The following is a 20,893-nucleotide window of genomic DNA, read 5'->3' as shown; positions in this document are numbered from 1 at the left end:
TAGGTGCGCGATACAGGCAGCTAGCGGGTCGCGTTTCACTAATGCCCCTATTTGCTACAGTCAATCTGTGGGCTTAGGAACAAGTTAAGTAAACTTTATAGAACTGTACAATGCAAGGAACATATGTAATTAAAGAAGTGTGTCTTGAGCACCTACATCTCAACAATAAACAAAAAACAAGATCACGGACATCAGGAGAGGGAGTCGAATCGGGGGCCGGCGGGGTCTCAGATTGGGGTAACAGAGAAGAGGGCGCAAGAGTTTCAGGTAGAGGCTTTCTGGGCAAGCACCGGGGAAGTACATGGCTGCTGTCCCCGAAAACTGGGGTGGGTCCGCCGTGCCCAGGAAGCCAGGGGGCTCCACCCCGGGGCTCGAGGACGCCGCGCGGCGCGCCCTGCCAGCCCCGCCCTACACGTGGGGGAGGCCTCTGGGCGGGGACGCACCGAGGGCGCCGCCTAGGCTTCTGCGCCTGCGCACTGCCGCCCGCCCCGCCCCTCGCCCTGTAGTCTCCGGGGCCGGAGCGGGACATGGTGCTGTCAGAGCTGGCCGCGCGCCTCAACTGCGCCGAGTACAAGAACTGGGTGAAGGCGGGCTACTGCCTGCTGCTGCTGCGCGGCTGTCTGCAGGGCTTCGTCGGCCGCGAGGTGCTCGCCTTCCACCGCAGCCTGCTCGCCGCTGCCCCCGGCCTGGGCCCGCACGCCACCTGCCGCAGCGGCTCGCGGTGCACCCCGCGCGCCCGCCAGGTGAGCTCCTGGCCCGGAGCCTTGACCACTGCCCTCCACCCCATCCCCGTCCCCCTCCCCGTTCCCGAGCGCAGTGTCCCGTGCCCTCCCCGGGGGGGCCGACCGCAGTGACCGGGACTCAGATGCCCAGTCGCCGCCCCTCCCTCCCGGGCCCCTCCTCACCGCCGACCCCTGTAGTTTCAGCCTCAGTGTCAGGTGTGCGCGGAGTGGAAACGGGAGATTTTGAAACATCATACCAGCAGAAATGGAGACGTCCACTGGGGAAACTGCCGGCCGGGCCGCTGGCCCGTCGACGCCTGGGAAGTGGCCAAGGTAAGGACCTGCGGTCGGAGGGGAGGAGGAGGTGACTCACCAGGTAGGGGTCACCTGGAGCCCTGGGCGTCTGTTGAGTCTGTGTGGCAGCCTCGGCCTCATAAACTGATGCAGAGAGAAAGATTGGGTGTTTAATCTCGGAGGCTCAGGGCTGTTATATTGGACCCAACCCAGTTTAGTAAAGTAGAAGCTTTCTTCTGCCTGGCTGCTTCCTGAAGGCGTTTGAGTTTGCTACTCCTGCTTGGAAAGCGATAGCAAAGATTTCAACAGGAGATGCTGGGGCAAGATGTAGAGCAAGGATCATGGGCACAGGCACAGAGGGAGAAGCATGTAGGGCGTTTTTGAGGGTAGGCTCGCTGGTAGCTCATTTTGTCTATAGGATGCCATGAGGATGGCAGAGAAGCCAAGGGAAATTAGGGCTAAGATAGAAAGGACCTTAAGTGCTCGGCTAAGGAATAAAACTTTGGGGAGGCGGGGGTGGGGTAGGCAGCCAGATAGAAGGAGATTATTAGTCCTGTTTTCAGATCTTGGCAACTTGACTTACTGGTTGCGCTGATTGCAGAATTTTTTTTAACTCTGATAATTTGCCAAAAGGGCAAGTAGGGGGTGATGAGTGGCAAAGTGGCCTCCTAACAGAGATTAACTTTTGGAGTCAGTCTACATGCTGGTTAGCAGCAAGCAGCTGCTGTAGTGTGACATGGGGCCAGCCTCTGTTCCCAAACCTCAAATGAAGAAATTGGACTATATCAGTGGCCCCCAGACTTTTGGCTCTCCTGGACCAGTAAACCCACCATACCTACACCTTCTTCTCCATTTTTTTTCATTGCCACCATAGAGTTGCTAACTTCTACTTTTACTTTGAAAAGAAAAAAACAAAACTCTACTGTGACTCTTCCTCACCTGTTTGGTCCCTGTTGCTACTTTCATACCCTCAGAATCCTCTTGAAGCCCATGCTGCCTGTTTATGCCACTCTTTCACCATCTTCATTGCTGTCACCTGCAGACCTAGTCCAACCCCATCCTCTCAGTTCCTGGGCTCCCTGCTCTAGCATCCTCTGGTCCACTCCACCTCAGCCTCCCACTTGCATGCTCAGGGGCTGTGTCAGCACAGGAAGTTGCAATGTCCAACATCCTGCTTGCCCTTGGCACACTTATTCAAACACCCTCGCCCCACCCCTTGCCCAGCTTCCACACCTTTGAGGCTTCCACTGCTTTCCCAATACCCAGCAGCCTCTGCCCTCCTGGCTTCCTTTGTCTTCCTTTGTCTCCAGATTCCACGGTCCATCATTCTAATCAATCCCTTGCAGTTGTCTTGGCCTTTTTTCTCCTTCCTGTGAACTTGCCTGGCCCAACTCCAGCCCTGATGACACCATCATCTGCTTCTACTCGGGAAGAATCTCACAAGGGAGCTCACTGGTTTCACTTTCAGTTCATGATCATGAGCCCCAGCAGTCTGGCCATGTCTCTCCATAGGCTCCTATTCCTAGAGAGGACTGTTGTAGCCTCACCAAGCTCCCACTCCTGTTCCTCCACCCTCACTCCCACCGCTAACCTTGCTCATGCTTCCTGGAGTTGGATGCCCTCAGATACATGCTTCCTCATCTTTTTACCAGACCCACCAACCTACCTCTGTGTGCACCATCTTCTTCCTTCTGTTACAAAGGAGAAAGGGTGTCTCTCCTCTTATTGCCCTCTCCCTCCACTTGTGTGTTGGACCTTATCCCCTCCCACCTGCCCAAGGACTTTGAGTCTTCAGTTATCCACTCTTCTTCCCTCTCAGCTTATTCTCATCACCATACAAACAGCTTTAATATTGCCTCGGTTTATTTCATTTAAAAAAAAAAAGATTAAACAGTTACTATATGACCTAGCAATTCCACTCCTTGGTCTATACCCAATGAAATGAAAAGATACGTCCACACAGAAACCTGTGCACGAATGTTCATAATAGCATATTCACAAGAGCCAAAAGGTGGAAACAACACAAATGTCCATCCACTAATGAATGGATAAGCAAAATGTGGTCTATCTGTACAGTGGAATATTATTTAGCCATAAAAAGGAATAAAGTACTGACACATGCTGCAACATGGATGAACCTTGAAAACATTAGGCTAAGTGAGAGAAGCCAATCATATATTGTATGATTCCATTTATATAAAATGTCCAGAATAGGCAAATCTATAAAGACAAAAAGTAGATTAGTGGTTGCCAGGGTCTGGGGAACAGAGGGGGGTAAGAGCTAATGGGTAGAGGGTTTCTTTTTGGGGTGATGAAAACGTTCTAAAATCGACTGTGATGATGGTTGCACAACTCAGTGAATATACTAAAAACCACTGAACTGTACACTTTAAAAAACGTTTTTATTGAGGTATAATTGACATATAACATGTTAGTTTCAAGTATACAACATAATGATTTTGATATTTGTATGTATTGTGAAATGATCACCACAATTAAGTCTAGTTAACATTGGTTACCATACTTCGTTAAAACTTTTTTCTTTCTTGTGATGAGAAATTTCAAGATTTACTCTCTTAGCAACTTTCAGATATGCAATACAGTATTATTAACTGTAGTCACCATGCTGTACATTACATCCCCATGACTTCTTTATTTTATAACTGGAAGTTGTACCTTTTGACTCCCTTCACCCATTTCGCCCGCCCCCCAAACCCCCTGCTTCTGGCAACCACCAATCTCTTCTCTGTATCTTTGAGCTCCATTTTTTGTTTGTTTTGTTTTGTTTTAGATTCCACATGTAAGTGAGATTGTATGGTATTTGTCTTTCTCTCTCCGACTTATTTCACTTAGCAGAATACTTCTCAAGCAGGACTCTGCATCTCTAGCCCCTAAACCTACACCCATGCCCCACCACCAACTACCTACAGTCATTCTTGTTTCATCTCTTCCCCTCTCACTACCCCCATTGTTTGTACCTGCAAAATATTTTTGGAATCTTCCTTCTCTCCGTCTTCATGTCACAACTCTCGCCCTCTCCTGCCTGGCCTCTGGCTGTAGCCTCCCACCTGGCTACCTCTGCGGCTGTGGTCATCTCTGGTTTGTTCACACAGCAGGATGGTCTTCAAGTGGGAATTAGATCATTTTCTTCCCTTGCCTAAAACCCTTGGATGGCTTCCTGATGTCCTTAGAATAAACTCCAAACTCTTTTCTAGAGCCAATAAGGCCCAGTAAGATCTGGCCCCTGTTTATTTCTCCAGCCTTGTCTCCTACTGCTCAGTGAAGAGACAGGAGAGGGTAGTGAGAGGCAATAAGGTGCCTTTCTTACCACTGTGCATTTACCGTGTGGAACACGGTGGTATGCGATACAATTTTAAGAAATAGCTTTCTGTGGCAAGGAGGCAGCAGAGCTTCCCTATCAGCTTGTAGTTCTGAAGAAAGGGAATAAGTACTAGAATAAAACTTTAACATGGAAGACACAGGTTTATCTTGGTGAGAAGATGCCAGATGGGACATACCTTATAATGGAAAAGGAAAACCCATGCCTGGTTTTGAGGCAACTAAGGCCCCTCTGACTTTGGATTTTCCTCTCAGCCACAGCTGAAATAAGCAACGTTTCTTTTCTTCCGTTTTACTGAATTAGTGTGGTACATTAGTTAGCTTCTTTGTTAACATTTGTAGCATCCATAATAGGCTTCTTTCAGAGTGTTGGCACGTCAGTAGCTATTAAGACATAGAAAGACAGTGATGGTACTGGCCACCGTACCTTTTGATAGGGGCCATTCAGTGTATATAAAATTCTTAATTATGTGAGGCTCAGGGGCAGTATTCCACCAGCATCAGGAGCATAGACCTGACCCTCCTTGGGGTGTGTCAGCACCTCCCATGAGTCTTCGGAATACCATCACGAGCAGCACTGCAGGAGGCATCGTGGCTTCTTGCCTACTGAAATGTGTTTTCAAGGGAACAAGTCTCTTTATCCAGAGTTCTTATTGTGAGGAATTTTTCACGTCATCTTTTCTAGTCCCTTGGCAGGAATGTACTCTTGAGCTTCTTAGCTTGGTAGAATTGTTGCATTCAGAAGTAAATGTGGAAATATTTCAGGAAAGAAATATGCCCAGGCCTTGCTATAACACCATTTTTGGGGTCCGTGTCAAAAAATCCTATGAAAGGCAAGATCATGCTAGAACGAGGCCCTTCTGGTATATCTCGTATCTCAAACCCTGGAAGTCATCTGTAACTCATATGTAGGTCCTGCTCATCTTGCACCATCAGCATAATAATTGCCAACATTTATGGCCTGTTTATTAGCATGTGCCAGGCACCGTTCAAGTGCTTTACCTGCATTAATTCATTTAATTCTCGCAACATCCTTCAAGGTAGATGAGGAATCTGAGCGTAAGTAACTTGCTCAAGTTCACACAGTTGGCAAGTGGCAGAGCTGGGATTTGAACCCAGCTCTATTGCACTCCAAAGTCCAGACTTTTAACTTTATACAACCATGCCTAGCTTTCTCAAGTCATTTTAAAGTGGCCACTTTGGAGTAACTATTATTTTTAAATTTTCAATCTTCTTCAACAACTCAGCCATTGAAACTTCAGTAAGGAAAAGAAAAAAGGTGCTTTCTACCCATTCTTCCTGCTTTTATGTCCTTAAGAAAGGACAGAACACCAGTTATGTCAAGTGTGTAAGTGTCTCTAATAGCAGAGAGACAGATAGAGCAACCTTTCAGTTATTGCCCTTGGCCAAGGCTTAGCTGTCACACTGTTTCCTGACTTGTGTTTTGGACTCATGAGGCTCTAACTTGAAACCTCAGTAAGAGAATTTCAGTCATCATTTGGGAAACAGGCCAGTAACATTTGCCCCACTAGCTCCTCGAGTTGGAGGAGACTCAAGTGCCCCTTGTGCGCCCCCTTCTACAGGCCTTCATGCCCCGAGGACTGGCAGACAAAACAGGCCCCGAGGAATGTGATGCAGTTGCTCTTTTAAGTCTCATCAACTCCTGTGATCACTTCATGGTTGATCGGAAGAAAGTCACAGAGGTAAGAGCTGTCAGATTTAAAACGATACAGTGCGAGTCTGTCGGGTGGGTACTGCGAAGACCAGCCGGGAAACACACCATGTGATGCTAAAGCAGCCATGCAGACATAGTGCATGTTCTCTCCCCAAAACAGTGGTGTGCAAAGAAAGTTAGACTTTGGTTCAAAGTTGGCATCGCTATGCAGGCTAGCGGGGCTCACATCAAGTGCACCTTCGGTGATGTCCAAGAACCCCTGTGCAAATACAGTCAGGAGACTGACCCTTTAGTTCTCCCTAATTGAAGTTTCCCGACAACTTGCTGTTCTACCTTTTGACGCTAAAATAGATGAACCTCAGATTTCTCTTCCCTGTCCTGCCATAAAGAGAAGCAAAGTAATTTTCCATGTTAAAAAAAAAAAAATACAAGGGCCGGCCCCGTGGCGTAGTGGTTAAGTGTGCGTGCTCCACTGCTGGCAGCCCGGGTTCGGATCCCGGGCAGGCACCGATGCACCGCTTGTCAGGCCATGCTGTGGTGGCGTCCCATATAAAGTGGAGAAAGATGGGCACAGATGTTAGCCTAGGGCCAGTCTTCCTCAGCAAAAAAAAAAAAAAAAAAAAAAGGAGGATTGGCATGGATGTTAGCTCAGGGCTGATCATCCTCACAAAAAAAAATAAAACAAAAAACAAATACAGAGCACTGCATCATTCTGTCCATTGTATGCCAGCATTTGAATCCTGCCCTTCTAAATCTCATTGGCTAAACAGTTGCAAGGCCAAGTTACATAGAACTGAAGAAAATACAAACACTAATGGATAAACAATGTCAGAATAGATTGCTATGCTTGTCAGATTTCCTCTGGGAGATTTAGACTTTCTCTGCTTCACCAGAGAACAGCTCTTGCACATTTATTACTCTGAGGGTCATTGAAAAGAGTTTATAGCATATGTGGATTATTTATAATATGTAGAGGAAATACATGTATATTTTGCTACCATGCCAGCAGCTGAAAAGATGAAGAATCCTTTATGACATCAGCAGAGACAAAAACTATCACAGTACTTTGATATCTTTTAACCAAAAATTGGGAAGACTTTACATGAATTATATATTAATATATGATTGGACAGAACTATTTGTCATAAAATAGAGGCAAAAGTTGATTTTCTTTTCATCATGGTTTTCACACCAAAACCTCCCTTGGCCCAGCTTCCTGGAGCTCCAACAATATTTTAAAGATTTTTGCACTGTCTGCTTTGGGTATACCCAGAGCCTGTAGTCAGTACTCTTGCTCTTTGGCAGGTTGTTTTAAGTTAAGGGATTTTGGGGGATTGGGAAAGAGGTATCCAACCAGTCACAAGATGTCAAGGGCTAAAGATAGTGGGACACTTGTTCGTATTTCTTACCCTGATTAATTTGTTATTCAAGTGGCAGGGGGTTGAACATCCCTTCGAGCCTTGACAACGCCCACAGGCCACACTTGTGGATTTTGTAATTAACAAGAGCCTTTCTGCAATTTTTCTTTGGAAATACAAAATCTCAGTTTACCCCATTGTTTGACTTTGAGGCCTTTTATCTTTTTTGTCTTTCTCTAGGTGATTAAGTGTCGTAATGAGATCATGCACTCTTCAGAGATGAAAGTGTCTTCTATGTGGCTTCGAGGTTTTCAGATTAAGATCCAAAATTTCCTGAGTGAGTTCAAGAATATCCCAGAGATTGTGGCCGTATACTCCAGAATAGAACAGGTAAAAATCATATTTAACAGTTCTGGCATAAAGAACTAAGGAAAAAAAACAACCACAGTCACTCATTTAGAATTTGAAGTTTATTAGATTTAAATGGAATTTTAGAATGTAAGTAGGGGAAGAAATGTTGATATGAAATCTAGAATTGTGCTAGGCTGAGGCGCTTTTCTGTGGTCACAGGATGTTATTACAGTGGATCTACTCAATGATGTCGAATTGTAAATTGTTTGAGTAATCCATGGAATACCTTTTCCATTCAATCAGTTCCTATATTTGTTCGGTAATCCAACAGCTGTTGACATCTGACTGGGCTGTTCACATCCCCGAGGAAGATGAGCGAGATGGGTGTGACTATGAAACACGAGTTTACCTGAGTGAGAGCCAAGTGAATGAAATAGAAATGGAATTACTAAAGGAAAAACTGCGAGAGATATATCTTCAAGCAAAAGAACAAGAGATGTTGCCTGAAGAGGTAAAAAAAATATTACATCCTCTGTGTGAGTAAATAAAACAAAGGTGCCAGGGAGGAAAAGTGGCATCATTTTCACATATTGCCAGTATGTTTTTGATTTATAAGTCAAATAATTTCTAGAAATGAATATTCTTTTTGCACAGATTACTATTACCCTTAAACAAATATTTTCACTTAATCAGCAAACATTTGAGTGCTGCATATGTGCCACAAAGTGGAACAACACTGTGGTACGGGCTACCACAGAATTCAGAAGAAAAGACACTGAGGGTTCTCTGCAGGTCAGGGGGGATTGCAAAAAAGGATTTGCTGAGAAGGTGCTGTTGAGCTGGGACTAGCACAGTCAAATAAGAGTTTGGCAGATTGGCAAGAGAAGAAGGGTATTCTTGGCAGAAGGAATAGCAATTGCCAAGGCATGAAAGAATGGCCTGGGCCTGGGCAAGCATAGGAGGTATGGTCAGATGTGAGGGTGCTCAGGTAGGTGGAAGCCCTATTTTGAAAGGTTTTCTATGCTGCACCAAGGCGTTTGGACCTCATTCCCGAAAAACAGTAGGGAGCCAACAGATGTTTTTAAGCAAGAAAGAGTAAATGAAATAGATCAGATAGGGCTTTTAGAAAGTTAACTCTTCTGGCAGCTGGAAGTTGGAGACTAGCTAGGAGGCTCTTGCAGTCATGTGAGGGTGAGAGAAAGAGGACAGAAACCAGAGGTGTGGGGAGGAGCTAGATTCTGGAGGCATTGCTTGGGCAGAGCTGATGGCTCCTAGTGGCTGCTTAGATTACTTGGAGCATGGCATGGGGCTGGAAGGAGGTGGAGAAGGTGGGGCAGGTTAAAGGATCAACAAGGTGTCTAGCTTAGGACGCTGCAGGCTAATGATGGTTTTAAGTCCTGATAGGGAGTACAGGAGAAATGAATCCCCTTTGTGACATGCAAAGTTTAAAAAAAGACGAACAGTAATAGAATTGTATTCCAGGAAGATTCAGAAATATTCCAGCACTTGCTAGATTAGAATTCTAGATCACCAGGGGATGTTGAACAAATCATTTTACCTCTCTATTCCACCTTGTCTGAGGAAAGTAGTTTTGCTGATTATCTCATTAAACATAGACAGAGTGTTTATTTAATATAAAATGTGTATTTCATTCATTAAGCCATGCTCCTTACTGGTCCATATGCCTATGTTAACTGTTCTGACCTTGACCCAGATGCTTTATTTAGCGTGGTGAGCTCCTTTAGCACAGGGACTGGGTACCACTGGTTATTGGGTGTGCCCACCCTGGCACACAATAGGTATTTAAAATGATGAATAAGAATGTTAAATCTTCTGTTTTCTGAATCCGTGTGTTTCATCTTGCTTTATATTAAAATGCCATTAGAAGCAGCCCCAGTTCTCCTGCTGCTGCTGCTTTCCGAAGCAGAGCAGAGCAAGAGAAGACAACCGAGGGATCAGGCTCAGGGCCCCTGAGTTGTCAGTAGTTCTCCCTTCTCTCTTGAGGGAGCTGCAGGTCTTTTCCTGTTTGTGTAACAAGGAGCAAAATGCATCAGTAGCAACACACTCAAGCCAGGAGTCTGTGTAAGTTGGGAGCTGGAAGAGAACCTGGCAGTCTTATCATATCCCCTGCTTTACACATGAGCAGTGACCCCAAAGAGCAGGTACTGTCGGATGCAAGGATGCAAGACCACATGCTGGGGTGTGAGGGCTGGCCCCGGGGCTCTCCCTGCTCTGGTCCTCTGCCTTTCCACATGCCCGCGCTGTAGATCTTGTATCACCAAGGAGCTAGCAACTGTAAATTTCAAACTCTCATTATCTCTGTTTTACAGAGAGGAAATTGGGGTTAATTGGCTTGTCCTCTGGGTCCCAAAGTGTCTAGATAGAGTTGATAAATTCTCATTTTTCATACTTTCTGTTCAGTAGACCATGGCATTTCTCTTCATATTTCAATTGATCAAAATGTAAGTTCTGATTTATTGGCATGTTATCTCTAAGAAGTTGGGGGGTGGCTTTCCACGATGGGTGAACTGACCTCTTTTGAAAGTTCAATACCATATATGGTTGTCCATGTTCTCTAGGGTTAGTCTCCAATGTCAGAGGATTCAATAAACCAAATTTCAGTGAATCTAAAATGCCATCAATTGAAAGACACACCATTAATTCGGTTATTTCTAAGAAAGAAAAAATTGCCAATTTATTGTAAGACACTATCAATGGTAAGATGCATTCTCATTTGAGATGTTAAAATATGAAAAAATATGCATCTATAAATCAAGAAATACAGTGATTATATTATGACCACAGGACTTTTTTTTCGAATGTTTAACAAGACCTGTTTCTGATATTCAGTAAAAGAGTAGAGCTAGGATTGGAAAGCCAAATTGAGAAAAAATGGTTAATGGTGGTAATTTACTGTGAAGGTTCCCGCAAACACATCACAGAGCATAGGAGTGCCAAGGAACACATCGCAGAGAGAGCTCCTCATCTCCATTCTTTTCTGTTCGATTGACGAGCTTTAATGATATATAACATTATAAAAAGGGGCTCCCATTAAAGTACACTATGCGTGTATAACTGGGATTGTAAAATGCGTTCTGCTTCAGAGCCAAATGGGAGCAACAGCTGCTCAGGCCCCTCAGGACATGTGTGGAGTGTGTCCACCATGGGCCCATCTGCGACAGAATTCAGCTGCCACTCAAGAGCCCTTCACGTTGTCCCGCCAGCCCTCGGTGCTCTGTTAGGATCTGGGGGCTTAAACATTTAGCTCGAGATCGTTCAGCGCAGTAAGTGGCTAAAAAACATGTAAAGAATTTGCACGTTCTTTAAAATCCTTACTGATTTCTTAAACCCTGGTGAGGGAACCACCTTCACAGAGATCCATGGAGAAGCTTGAGGAGAAGGGACAGTGACAGAATGTACTCGAGGCAGTCGGAGAAAGGAGCGAAAGGACACTTCATTTTTTATATTCCAGAAATATTTACTGAGCGAGCGCCTACTATGTGCCAGGCACAGTTCTAGAAGCTTGGTATGCATCAATGAGCAAAGCAAAGATCCCTGAAGGGGGAGACAGACAGTATACAGACAACATAGTAAATAAAAGATGTGGTGCATTAGAAGAAGGAGAAGCACCGTGTCGAGCCAAGTATGGGGGATCAGGAATGGCAGAGTGGGGATGAGTGTCAGAGTGGCCTCATTGAGAAGGTGAGACTTAGCAGTACCTTGGAGGAGGTGAGGATTAGCCATGTGCACATCTGGAGGAAGAATGTTCAGGCAGAGGGAACAGCAAAAAGTTGAGCAGGGTGGCTGGAGTGGGGTGAGGGAGAGAATATTGGGTGAGGAGGTGACAGAAGTGGAGGTGGAGGAAGCAGGTCACATTGGGCCTTGTGAGCCATTGGAAGGACCTAGGCTCTTACTCCTGAGAGGGGAGCTGTGCCAGAGTTCTGAGCAGCAGAATGACATGGCTGTTATGTTGAGGGTGCCCTGTGGGAGGACGGGAAGAATGATAAAAGCAGGAGACCTGTTAGGAGGATGCCACAGTTACCAGGTAAGAGACATGGTGTTCGGACCAGGGTGGAAGTGTAGAGGTAGTAAGAAGGTGGGCAGATGTGGCATGTGAGAGATAGAGAGGCGTCAAAGACAAGTCCAAGAATTTTGGCCTAAGTGACTGGAATAATGGAGATGCTAAGCATCTTTTGCCTAGAACAGTGCCTGGGACATAGTCGAGTCTCAATAAACATTTGTTAAATGAATGTAGGAGGGAAGGAATGTACCAGACACAATGCTAAGTGCTTTTAGTAGATTATTTCTAATCCTCACGAGAATCCTAGATGGTGTTGGTATCATCATCCTTTATTTGTTTACATGGAAGTGAGCTCAGAGAGGTCGTGCCTTGCCCAAAGTTACACAGCTGGTTAAGTGACAAAGCTGGGCTTCAATATCCGAAGTCTGTCTGGATATTCCGTAATTTTTCTAGTACTTTCAGTTTTTCCATCTTGACTTCCTCTTCTCCCTTTACATATAAATTTGCACAAGCCTTCACCATTCTTAATTTTTTTTAAAAAAACCTCCTTTTGACTCTTTCTCCCCACCCACCCCACCCAGCTAAAATAATTGCCCCTCTTAAGCACATTTCAAGAGCAGAGAGGGTCAAGAGATGACAGCAGAAAGGATCACAGCTCCCAAGTCATCAAATGAGAAGGTCTCCAAACAGGGGGAGGGAGGACCCCACTCCATCTTGAAGCGTGTGTGTGGTGCACAGACCCAGCCAGCACAGTCGTGGGCATCTGATGGGAACCATGGGAAGGACCCTGGAGTGTGTCTAGGGCCCCAGGCACAGGCAGTAACCACTAATAGTGCAGTACCCATGGTTACTAATGTGCACTGTGAATAATGTCATTGGTGTAATCTTTGTTTCACGTTTTTATGGTGTCCAGATTTATTGTTTAAAGCCCAGAGGCCAGTCTGGTGGCATAGCGGTTAGGTTTGCATGCTCCGCTTCAGGGCCCGGGGTTCACTGGTTCAGATCCCAGGCACAGACTGATGCACCGCTTGTCAAGCCATGCTGTGGCGGCATCCGATATAAAGTAGAGGAAGATGGGCACGGATGTTAGCCCCGGGCCAGTCTTCCTCAGCAAAAAGAGGAGGCTTGGCAACGGATGTTAGTTCAGGGCTGATCTTCCTCACACACACACACACACACACACACAAAAAGAGTTAAAGCCCAGGTATCTTTCAGGAGCTGTAGGCTTGTTTCCAGCCGTGTAATGAACAGTTGCCGCTAAGGGGCGTGTCCCCATCTACTTACTAACCTATCTGAAGACCTCCCGTCATCCTCAGCTCCTCCCTGGCCCTCCCTGCTCCCTGTTCATCCTGGCCACACGCCATAGCCGGTCTTCCTCCTCCCTTCCATCCCTGGCAGCCATCATCCAGCATCTGGCTATTTTATTCGCTAACATCACAATAACCTGAGTGCCTGCTTAGGTTCCACCCTAGACCTACTGCATCAGGATCAATCATGTACATCTCTAAAGTTTAAGAACCACCTCTCTGCTAGCGGTGGGGCAGTCCATCACTTTTCTTCATTAGATTTAGATCATCTTGACTTAGCTTGGAGTTGGGGGTACCCCATTAAAAAAATTCAACACACCCAAAATTATGGGTAACTCTCATCTTTGTAGTAAGCACAGTGAGGGTATTCTGGGATAAGCCCAGTGAAAACACTTCTGTGGTACTATTCTGAGAGTACTTTTAATAGTTTAAATGTTGGAAGTACGTTACTGGTGGGAGTTTAAATTGGTACAACCTCTATAGGTGGCAGTTTTGGCAAAGTCTATTAATAAATTAAAACAGAAAACTCCATCAGAATTAAAACTGCATTCCACTTCTAAAAACAGATCCTACAAGTAGACTTGTCACTTATGCAAAATGATGCATGTACGAGGTTAGTTACTGCAGCAGTGTTTGTCTTAGGAGAAAGTTTGAAACGATATGTTAAAATATGAAACATCCGTAACTGAGGGGCCGGCCCCGTGGCTTAGCGGTTAAGTGTGCGTGCTCCACTTCTGGCGGCCTAGGTTCGGATCCCGGGCGCACACCAACGCACCGCTTGTCCGGCCATGCTGAGGCCGCGTCCCACATACAGCAACTAGAAGAATGTGCAACTATGACATACAACTATCTACTGGGGCTTTGGGGGGGGAAAAAAAAAGGAGGAGGATTGGCAATAGGTGTTAGCTCAGAGCCAGTCTTCCTCCAAAAAAAAAACAAAAAGAAACATCCGTAACTGAAATACTGTTCAGCCATTAAAAAATACATGAGGCCACTCTTTATAATTTGATATAGAAAAGATTAGTTGAAGAACAGACTCTAGTGTGCTGCCAATTGTATTTTTAAAAATGTGTATACAATATATACATGTGCTGACACATAAATGCATAGAATATCTCTGGAAGAAACACAAGAAACTTCACTGTGATCACCTCTAGGGGGAGGAGCTAGGTGGCTGAGGACAGGGTTTGGAAGAGGACTGACTTTTTACCTTGTACCCTTGTGTTCATTTTGAATTTTGTACCCATACATATATTACTATTAAATATATATACATATATACATACATACCGTGGGTATCTATATGTATGTATATGTGTATACTACTATTAAATGTATATGCACATACATACATACCGTGGGTATCCATATGTATGTATATGTGTATATATATTTAATAGTAATACACGTACAGGTACAAAATTCAAAATGAAAGGACTTCATTTTATTTTATATATATGTGTATACATGTGATATATATATGTGTGTGGCCCTTTCATACAAATGCAGGAAGTTTTAAAGCAAAAAAATTTGAGGAGACAAGCAAACACCACCTTGTGTGGCCCAGAACCAGCTATCCTGGGTCTTGTTTTATTTGAGTCGAGGATGCTTTGTTTTAAAGGATGTTTTGGGGGGCCGGCCCCGTGGCGTAGCAGTTAAGTGCATGCACTCCGCTGTTGGCGGCCTGGGTTCGGATCCTGGGCACACACCGATGCACTGCTTGTCAGGCCATGCTGTGGCGGCATCCGATATAAAGTAGAGGAAGATGGGCACGGATGTTAGCCCAGGGCCAGTCTTCCTCAGCGAAAAGAGGAGGATTGGCATGGATGTTAGCTCAGGGCTGATCTTCCTCACAAAAAAATAAATAAATAAAATAAAGGATGTTTTGGTTTTATTTTTCAAACCTTAACCTGTCTGCAGAAAGATGCCTGTTGCCAAGGTTTCTGTCTCTTGGTGGACACATGAGCAGGAGCCAGTCTTGGAGCTAGTAAGTTTTTCATCTGAATTACAAGTCTGCTGTAAAATTATCTCAGCTGTACATTGTATGGTTTCTTCTTGCAGATCTTGAATCAACTGCAAGTGGTGAAAGCATTTCTGAGAGACAACAAGGATCTTAGAAATGGTCTTACAGAAGATGTGCAGAAGCTAGACAGCCTCCATCTACAGCATCAAAAACCAGATTCAAAGGAACCTGGGGCACAGACACCCGAAGGGAAGGCCTGAGATGAGTTTAGGCATATGAGGTTAAATAAGGACAGGGTAGCCTCATCTCTTTGATGGCTGTTCTCTTATGTAAGGCCATAATGAACACACCACTTAGTCTCATCTGAAGTTTCCCTATGTCCTTATTATTTGAAAGAAAGGACACTGAGCTTTGTGCTCTTTCTAACTGATGATTCTCACATCGGTGAAGTAATTCAACATAAACTCTCAGGTTTGTTGAGTCAAATATACCTTAAGTCATGGGTCTGCTGTTAAGTGAATCAACTTGATAACATAATCAAAAAGCATTTCAGCCCTAAAGTGGTGCCGATGATGCCTAGCTGTTAGCTGCGGCATCAATAGCAACTCGTTAATTTCCGTAAGAAAAACTTGTGAAAATAAATAACTGTCTTCAATATTTTACTTTTTTCCCCTCAAATAAAGAAAACTAAATATTTTCTTTGATTTTAGGTTGCCCTTTGACAAACATCAGGCATGTTCTATGGAAGTCAGTATGGCATCCATCTCAGCCATCCTTTTCTGTACAAGGGGAAAAGCTTACAAGAGTACTCCACCCAAACAAAAAGGAATTTTTGTTGTCTTTTCCTGGACTTTCCTTTGACTCTTTGGGAGTATTTTTTTTTTTATATTCGTAAGCTTGATGTTGTTTGACCTATACCAACCAAAAAATATTAGATACTCTTGTGCCAAAACTTGCTATTATCCAGGGGTTTTTCTTTTTTTGTTCTTTGGGTGTTTTTTTTTTTTTTTTTTGCTATTTAAAAGATGAGATTCTTTTCTGGTCCTAAACTCTAGTTGCTTAACACAGTAAAGGCTGTGTTCGGCCAGGCCTGTGTGAAGGGTCACACACAATTTTCTGCCCACTGACACACAAGTCCTGCCTCTGCTCCCCCTTCCTGAAAGTCGCATTCATGAGATGCCCAAGGGGTGGGCTGTGATATAAATGTTGAGATATAAATCCTTCCTTTTTGGAAGAAGGCAAGAAAAAAAATTGCCTGACAGGCCATTTTCTAGCCATTTCCAGTTAGTACAGAAGTGTTACTACCTGGTGTTTCTGGTAGCCTGAGGCAGCAGGGCAAGGAGATGGGCTCAGGCTGGTCTGTGGGGGCTGGCGAACACAGTGACTTGACTGACCAAAGCAGGGGGAGGGCCCAGGCCAGCATCACAAACAGGGATGTTGGGGAAAGCTCCGCAGTGGCTGGCTTGTGTATGGCACCCTTAGGAAAAGCAAACTCCCACAGCAGTCACAGCTCTTTCTGTTCAGTAATATCCCGAGTGCTGAGCGCAGGGCGTGTCCTCATAAGCTCGATGAATATTTGTTGACTGAAGGTCAACTGATAGCTGAGGAGTATTCAGAGACGTAAATGTTATACTATTAACTAAGCGTGGTCCTTTGTTATGACATTTAGGAAGGAAATTCCAACATTCTTATGGAAATTGAGACATCATTTTCTTTCAACAAATACATAAATTCATTCATGCTTCCTCTATTCCTTTTACCCAAAAAGTCATCCACTTCTGACTGTCCTATTTGTTTCCTGAACTGTGAAACCGCTGTCCTGTTGTATACAGTGGTCTGTGGGATCAGCCTCACCACCACCTTCCCCTACATTTCATTTCCAGAGCCCCCAGTACTTAACTGGGCCATGTCGCCTATGGACCTTCAGGGACAGAATTGTCATATTCCTCACTGCCCAGAGGAAGTACTTCCATTCCGAGCCCAAGTGAAGCCTTGCTCCTTGGCTTACCCAGCTGCCCGTCAAGGATGTGATCGGTAGAGAATGGGTGGAGGGTAGGGTATATTTGGTATATCTTTGGATTAAAATGCATTTAATGTAATTCTGTAAAACCTGGATGAATGGAAATGTGCCTGTAACTTCCTGCTTTAACCTTTCCCATTACTATTTGGTCTTTAATCTTACATTTTCTTTCTCCCTTTATCTCACGCAGTTCCTTTAGAAGACTTCAATAGTAAAGTAAGAATTTTCATTCATCTTGCAACCCCCCCCAAACTAAGAAACTTAATGAAATATTTCCCAGCTGCTAGATATAAGATACAAAACTTGAGACCAAATTAAATCTTGTTTCACTAACCACTTTAAGACCTGATTCCTAACTTTAGGAACTTGGGGTTATGAACATTTTGATTTCATACCTCTCGTATCTAGTTAGTTTTTCCTTACGTATCCAACAAACATTTTTCAACTGTCAACCATGTGCCGGGCACTGCAGTGGATGCAAATGTGAGGATTTGTGAGGTACAGACAATGGTATATGAGCTGTCGTTTTACTGGATTTATTGTCTGCTCTGATAGAGAGATTGTTCAGAAAACATTATACTGTCAACATTTAATTACATTGAAATTGAAATGAAGAAAGGAAGACATGCCCAGAGTGGGCTTTAAAAGCAAATGTAGCATGTACAGGGCCATCAACCTGTGGGCCTCTTCTGCAGATCTGTGCACGTGGGTGCAGGGCATGCTCAAAAGGGTGTTCACAGCAGCGTGAACACAGCGGCCAGCCATTAAGAGAGGGCTGGTTATACAAATCACAGCATGTCCGTGCTACAGAGTATTATGCAAGTGTTAAAAAGAATGAGGTAATGCTGCAATGCAGTAATATGAGTGGTCTCTGAGACATATTAAATAGAAAAGCAGAATGTTTAACAATGCATAGCATGCTGTGAAACTATTTGTATTTTCAAATACTAGAGGTCTGGAAAGTTGTGTGCTTTTCCCAGGCTTTTTTGCTGTGTTCCCTCTGTGAAAGGACTGGGGTTGAGGGGGTTGGTTAGAAGAAATTCGGCTTTTCTATTTTGTATACTCCCATATGAAATTTTTACAACATGCACTCATGAATTTTGAGGTTTTTTAATTAAAATTTTTAATTTCAACATAATAAAGAGACATGAACAATATAAGTTCAAACTGCAAGCCTTATGTGTCACATTTCCTGAAATGTGATGTCACCTCCAATTTTGTGGGTATCAGCTCCACCTCCGGGGGCACTTGTGAGGGGTCAGCGTCAGAAGCCCAGGAAGGAGTTTCCTTTCCGCACAGGGCTCTTTCATCTCAGAGTGCCTTGTTTTCATCCAGCGCTGTGATTTGCTCTCAGTCTCTCCCTGGGACACAATAGGTGGTTCATAGTTTTGAAAGAATTAGAGGAGAAAAATGGTTTTAGCATTATAGTTGCAAAGATAGGCAGTTCTTTGGATTTTAGCCTATGCATTGTCAGGAAACCCAGAGAAAGACATTATTAAACTCAGTATAAAACACAAATTCTGGGGGCCAACCCGGTGGCATAGTGGTTAAGTTTGTGTGCTCTGCTTCGGCAGCCCAGGGTTCTCAGGTTCACATCCCGGGCGTGGACCTACACACCACTCATTAAGCCGTGCTGTGGCGGTGTCCCACACACAAAATAGAGGAAGATTGGCACAGATGTTAGCAACAATCTTCCTCAAGCAAAAAGAGGAGGATTGGCAACAGATGTTAGCTTGGGGCCAATCTTCCTCACCAAAAAAATAAATAAAACACGAATTCTGGGAACTAACAAAAGTGTGTCAGTAACAAAAACTTCTGGAAAAATAACTGCCAATTCAGAAAATGTTATTGGCTTCATAAAGTAGTAGTAGAGATCTGTAGACAGTTAAGTTGCCAAGGCCAGAAAGGATTACTTTTGAGAGTTTTGGGAGATTATGAAATCATTGTCACCCTAATGATTTGAAATGTTTACTTTTTTTACAGTATTAATCACTTATATGGCTTTAAACAGTAATATCCTAGGCAACAAAGGGTTAGACCTCTTAGTTGGGTGAGCACACTATGAATTAGATCCTATAAGTGGAGCATGGCATGGAGTGGAGGGGTGCAATCTTTTGGATATTTTCTCTAATCATTTTGCCCTCTAAATTAGAAATGTAGAGTGATAGGAAATGATCAGCAGGGATTGCCTCCTTTTCCCTTACCAGGTTAATTAGAAACTTACCTGCTCTGAAATGTCTTCAACAGAGGCATTTTATTGAAATATAATACTCAAATTACAAAATACATTTTGTAAGACAAATCTAAAAATATATTAATTTCTACTCATGTAACAGTGAAGGGAAAAAAATCCTTTCAAGTTTTAATAAAAATCTTGATAAAAGGTTATGATTCACTTCAGAACTTTAAGAACTACTTTTTATTATTGCATTACAGTCTGAAGTATCTAAAATATTAGGAGCTACCACTATCTTCGAGACTTCTTTCCTGCTTCTCAAACCCATGCTCTATGATATATGCACATTAGTAATGACCACAAAACTGTAAACTAAGCATTTTCTGACATCTCTTTGGGAAGGTGGGCAACGACCTTACATACAAATTATTACTTTCTACTGAGTTTCAGAAAGGCATGACAACTTTTATTTCAGAACCATGTGTGGTAACCAGCCTCCAAGATGACCCCCAATGATCCCTGCCTCCTGGTCTTCTCACCCTTGTATTGTCCTCCCACAATGTACCAGGGTGGGTCCATGTGACCAATAGCTGAAGCGATGGTTTGTCACTTCCCAGATTAAGCTATAAGACTGGGGCTTCCATCTTGGCCTTCCTGTCTCTTGGAACATCTTCTCTGGGGGAAGCTATGTTGTGAGCAGCCCTATGGCCCACACGAGGAGGAACTGAAGCCTCCTGCAAACAACTGTGTGAGTGAGCTTGCAAGTGGATCCTCTAGCCCCAGGAAAGTCTTCAGAGACTGCAGCCCCAGCTGATAGCTGAGAGACCCTGAGCTAGAAGCACCCAGCTAAGCCACTCCCAGATTCCCGACCTTTAGAAGTGGTGTGACATAATATTTGTTGTTTTAAGCTAAGTTTTGGGGTGATTTGTTACACAGCAATAGAGAACTAATACACTATAGTTTTCCAGGGTTCCCCCCCACACCCCTGTATGCAGAAGGTGAAATGCAGAAACTGCCTACAAACAGGATTACTGCTTAGATGCCACAGAAGATAAAGGGGAATCTTCCAGAGTTCCATTTACATTGTGCCTGTCTTATCCAAGACCTGATGTCTTCACAACCTTTCAGAGTTGTTTTCAATTTCTTTGCATTTGAAATCATTAACAAAAGCAGAGTTTAAGCACTCTTAAACGCATACACTGGAGTTTCCCAGTGTATGGAACTGGAACGTTCCCCAGTTTCTGGAAGTTCTTGCATCCTCCAGAGCCAGGTGGAGATTTGGGGTCAAATCCTACAGGGCAGCCCCTGTTGCAGAGGTAATGGCCTCACACCCACTGTCCCACCCTTCTCTTTTCCCTCCTCATGCTCCCTGCTTTAAGAAAAGTCCTTAACATCCATAGGAATCCTAGGGGGGATACTCTGGGCTACTACTGTTGACCACTGACCCTCACTCCCAGTGCAAGCTAGTGTTCAACACAGGGTGATAGGTTAACCAGTTTGACAAACTGTCATTTCCCCCATTTTTAGGCACGAGGAAAAAAGGAAAGGATTATAATTTTGTCATTTTTGTTTTGTAATTACCTAGCACCGAGAGTTAACAGCAACGGACCTCAGAGTTGTTTATTCTGTTTCCATGAAAGATTCCATAACTGCTCTTGGTCACCAAG

At 44.1% G+C, this 20,893-nt stretch overlaps 1 protein-coding gene across 1 annotated transcript; it reads left to right on the top strand.

Annotated features, from left to right (window-relative positions):
• Nucleotides 1–508: 508 nt before the first annotated feature.
• Nucleotides 509–18,501, top strand: CXHXorf38 (chromosome X CXorf38 homolog). Its single transcript, XM_058535660.1, has 6 exons — nucleotides 509–743; nucleotides 921–1,055; nucleotides 5,939–6,058; nucleotides 7,629–7,778; nucleotides 8,071–8,250; nucleotides 15,129–18,501. Exons 1-6 carry the CDS (start codon nucleotides 528–530, stop codon nucleotides 15,288–15,290), a joined length of 963 nt encoding a protein of 320 aa, XP_058391643.1. The 5' UTR covers nucleotides 509–527; the 3' UTR covers nucleotides 15,291–18,501.
• The last annotated feature ends 2,392 nt before the right edge of the window (nucleotides 18,502–20,893 follow it).

This window comes from Diceros bicornis, chromosome X, assembly GCF_020826845.1.
Source record: "Diceros bicornis minor isolate mBicDic1 chromosome X, mDicBic1.mat.cur, whole genome shotgun sequence".
Classification (NCBI taxonomy): Eukaryota; Metazoa; Chordata; class Mammalia; order Perissodactyla; family Rhinocerotidae; genus Diceros; species Diceros bicornis.
Note: the sequence above shows the minus strand (reverse complement) of the source record. Positions and strands in the feature narration are given on the sequence as shown.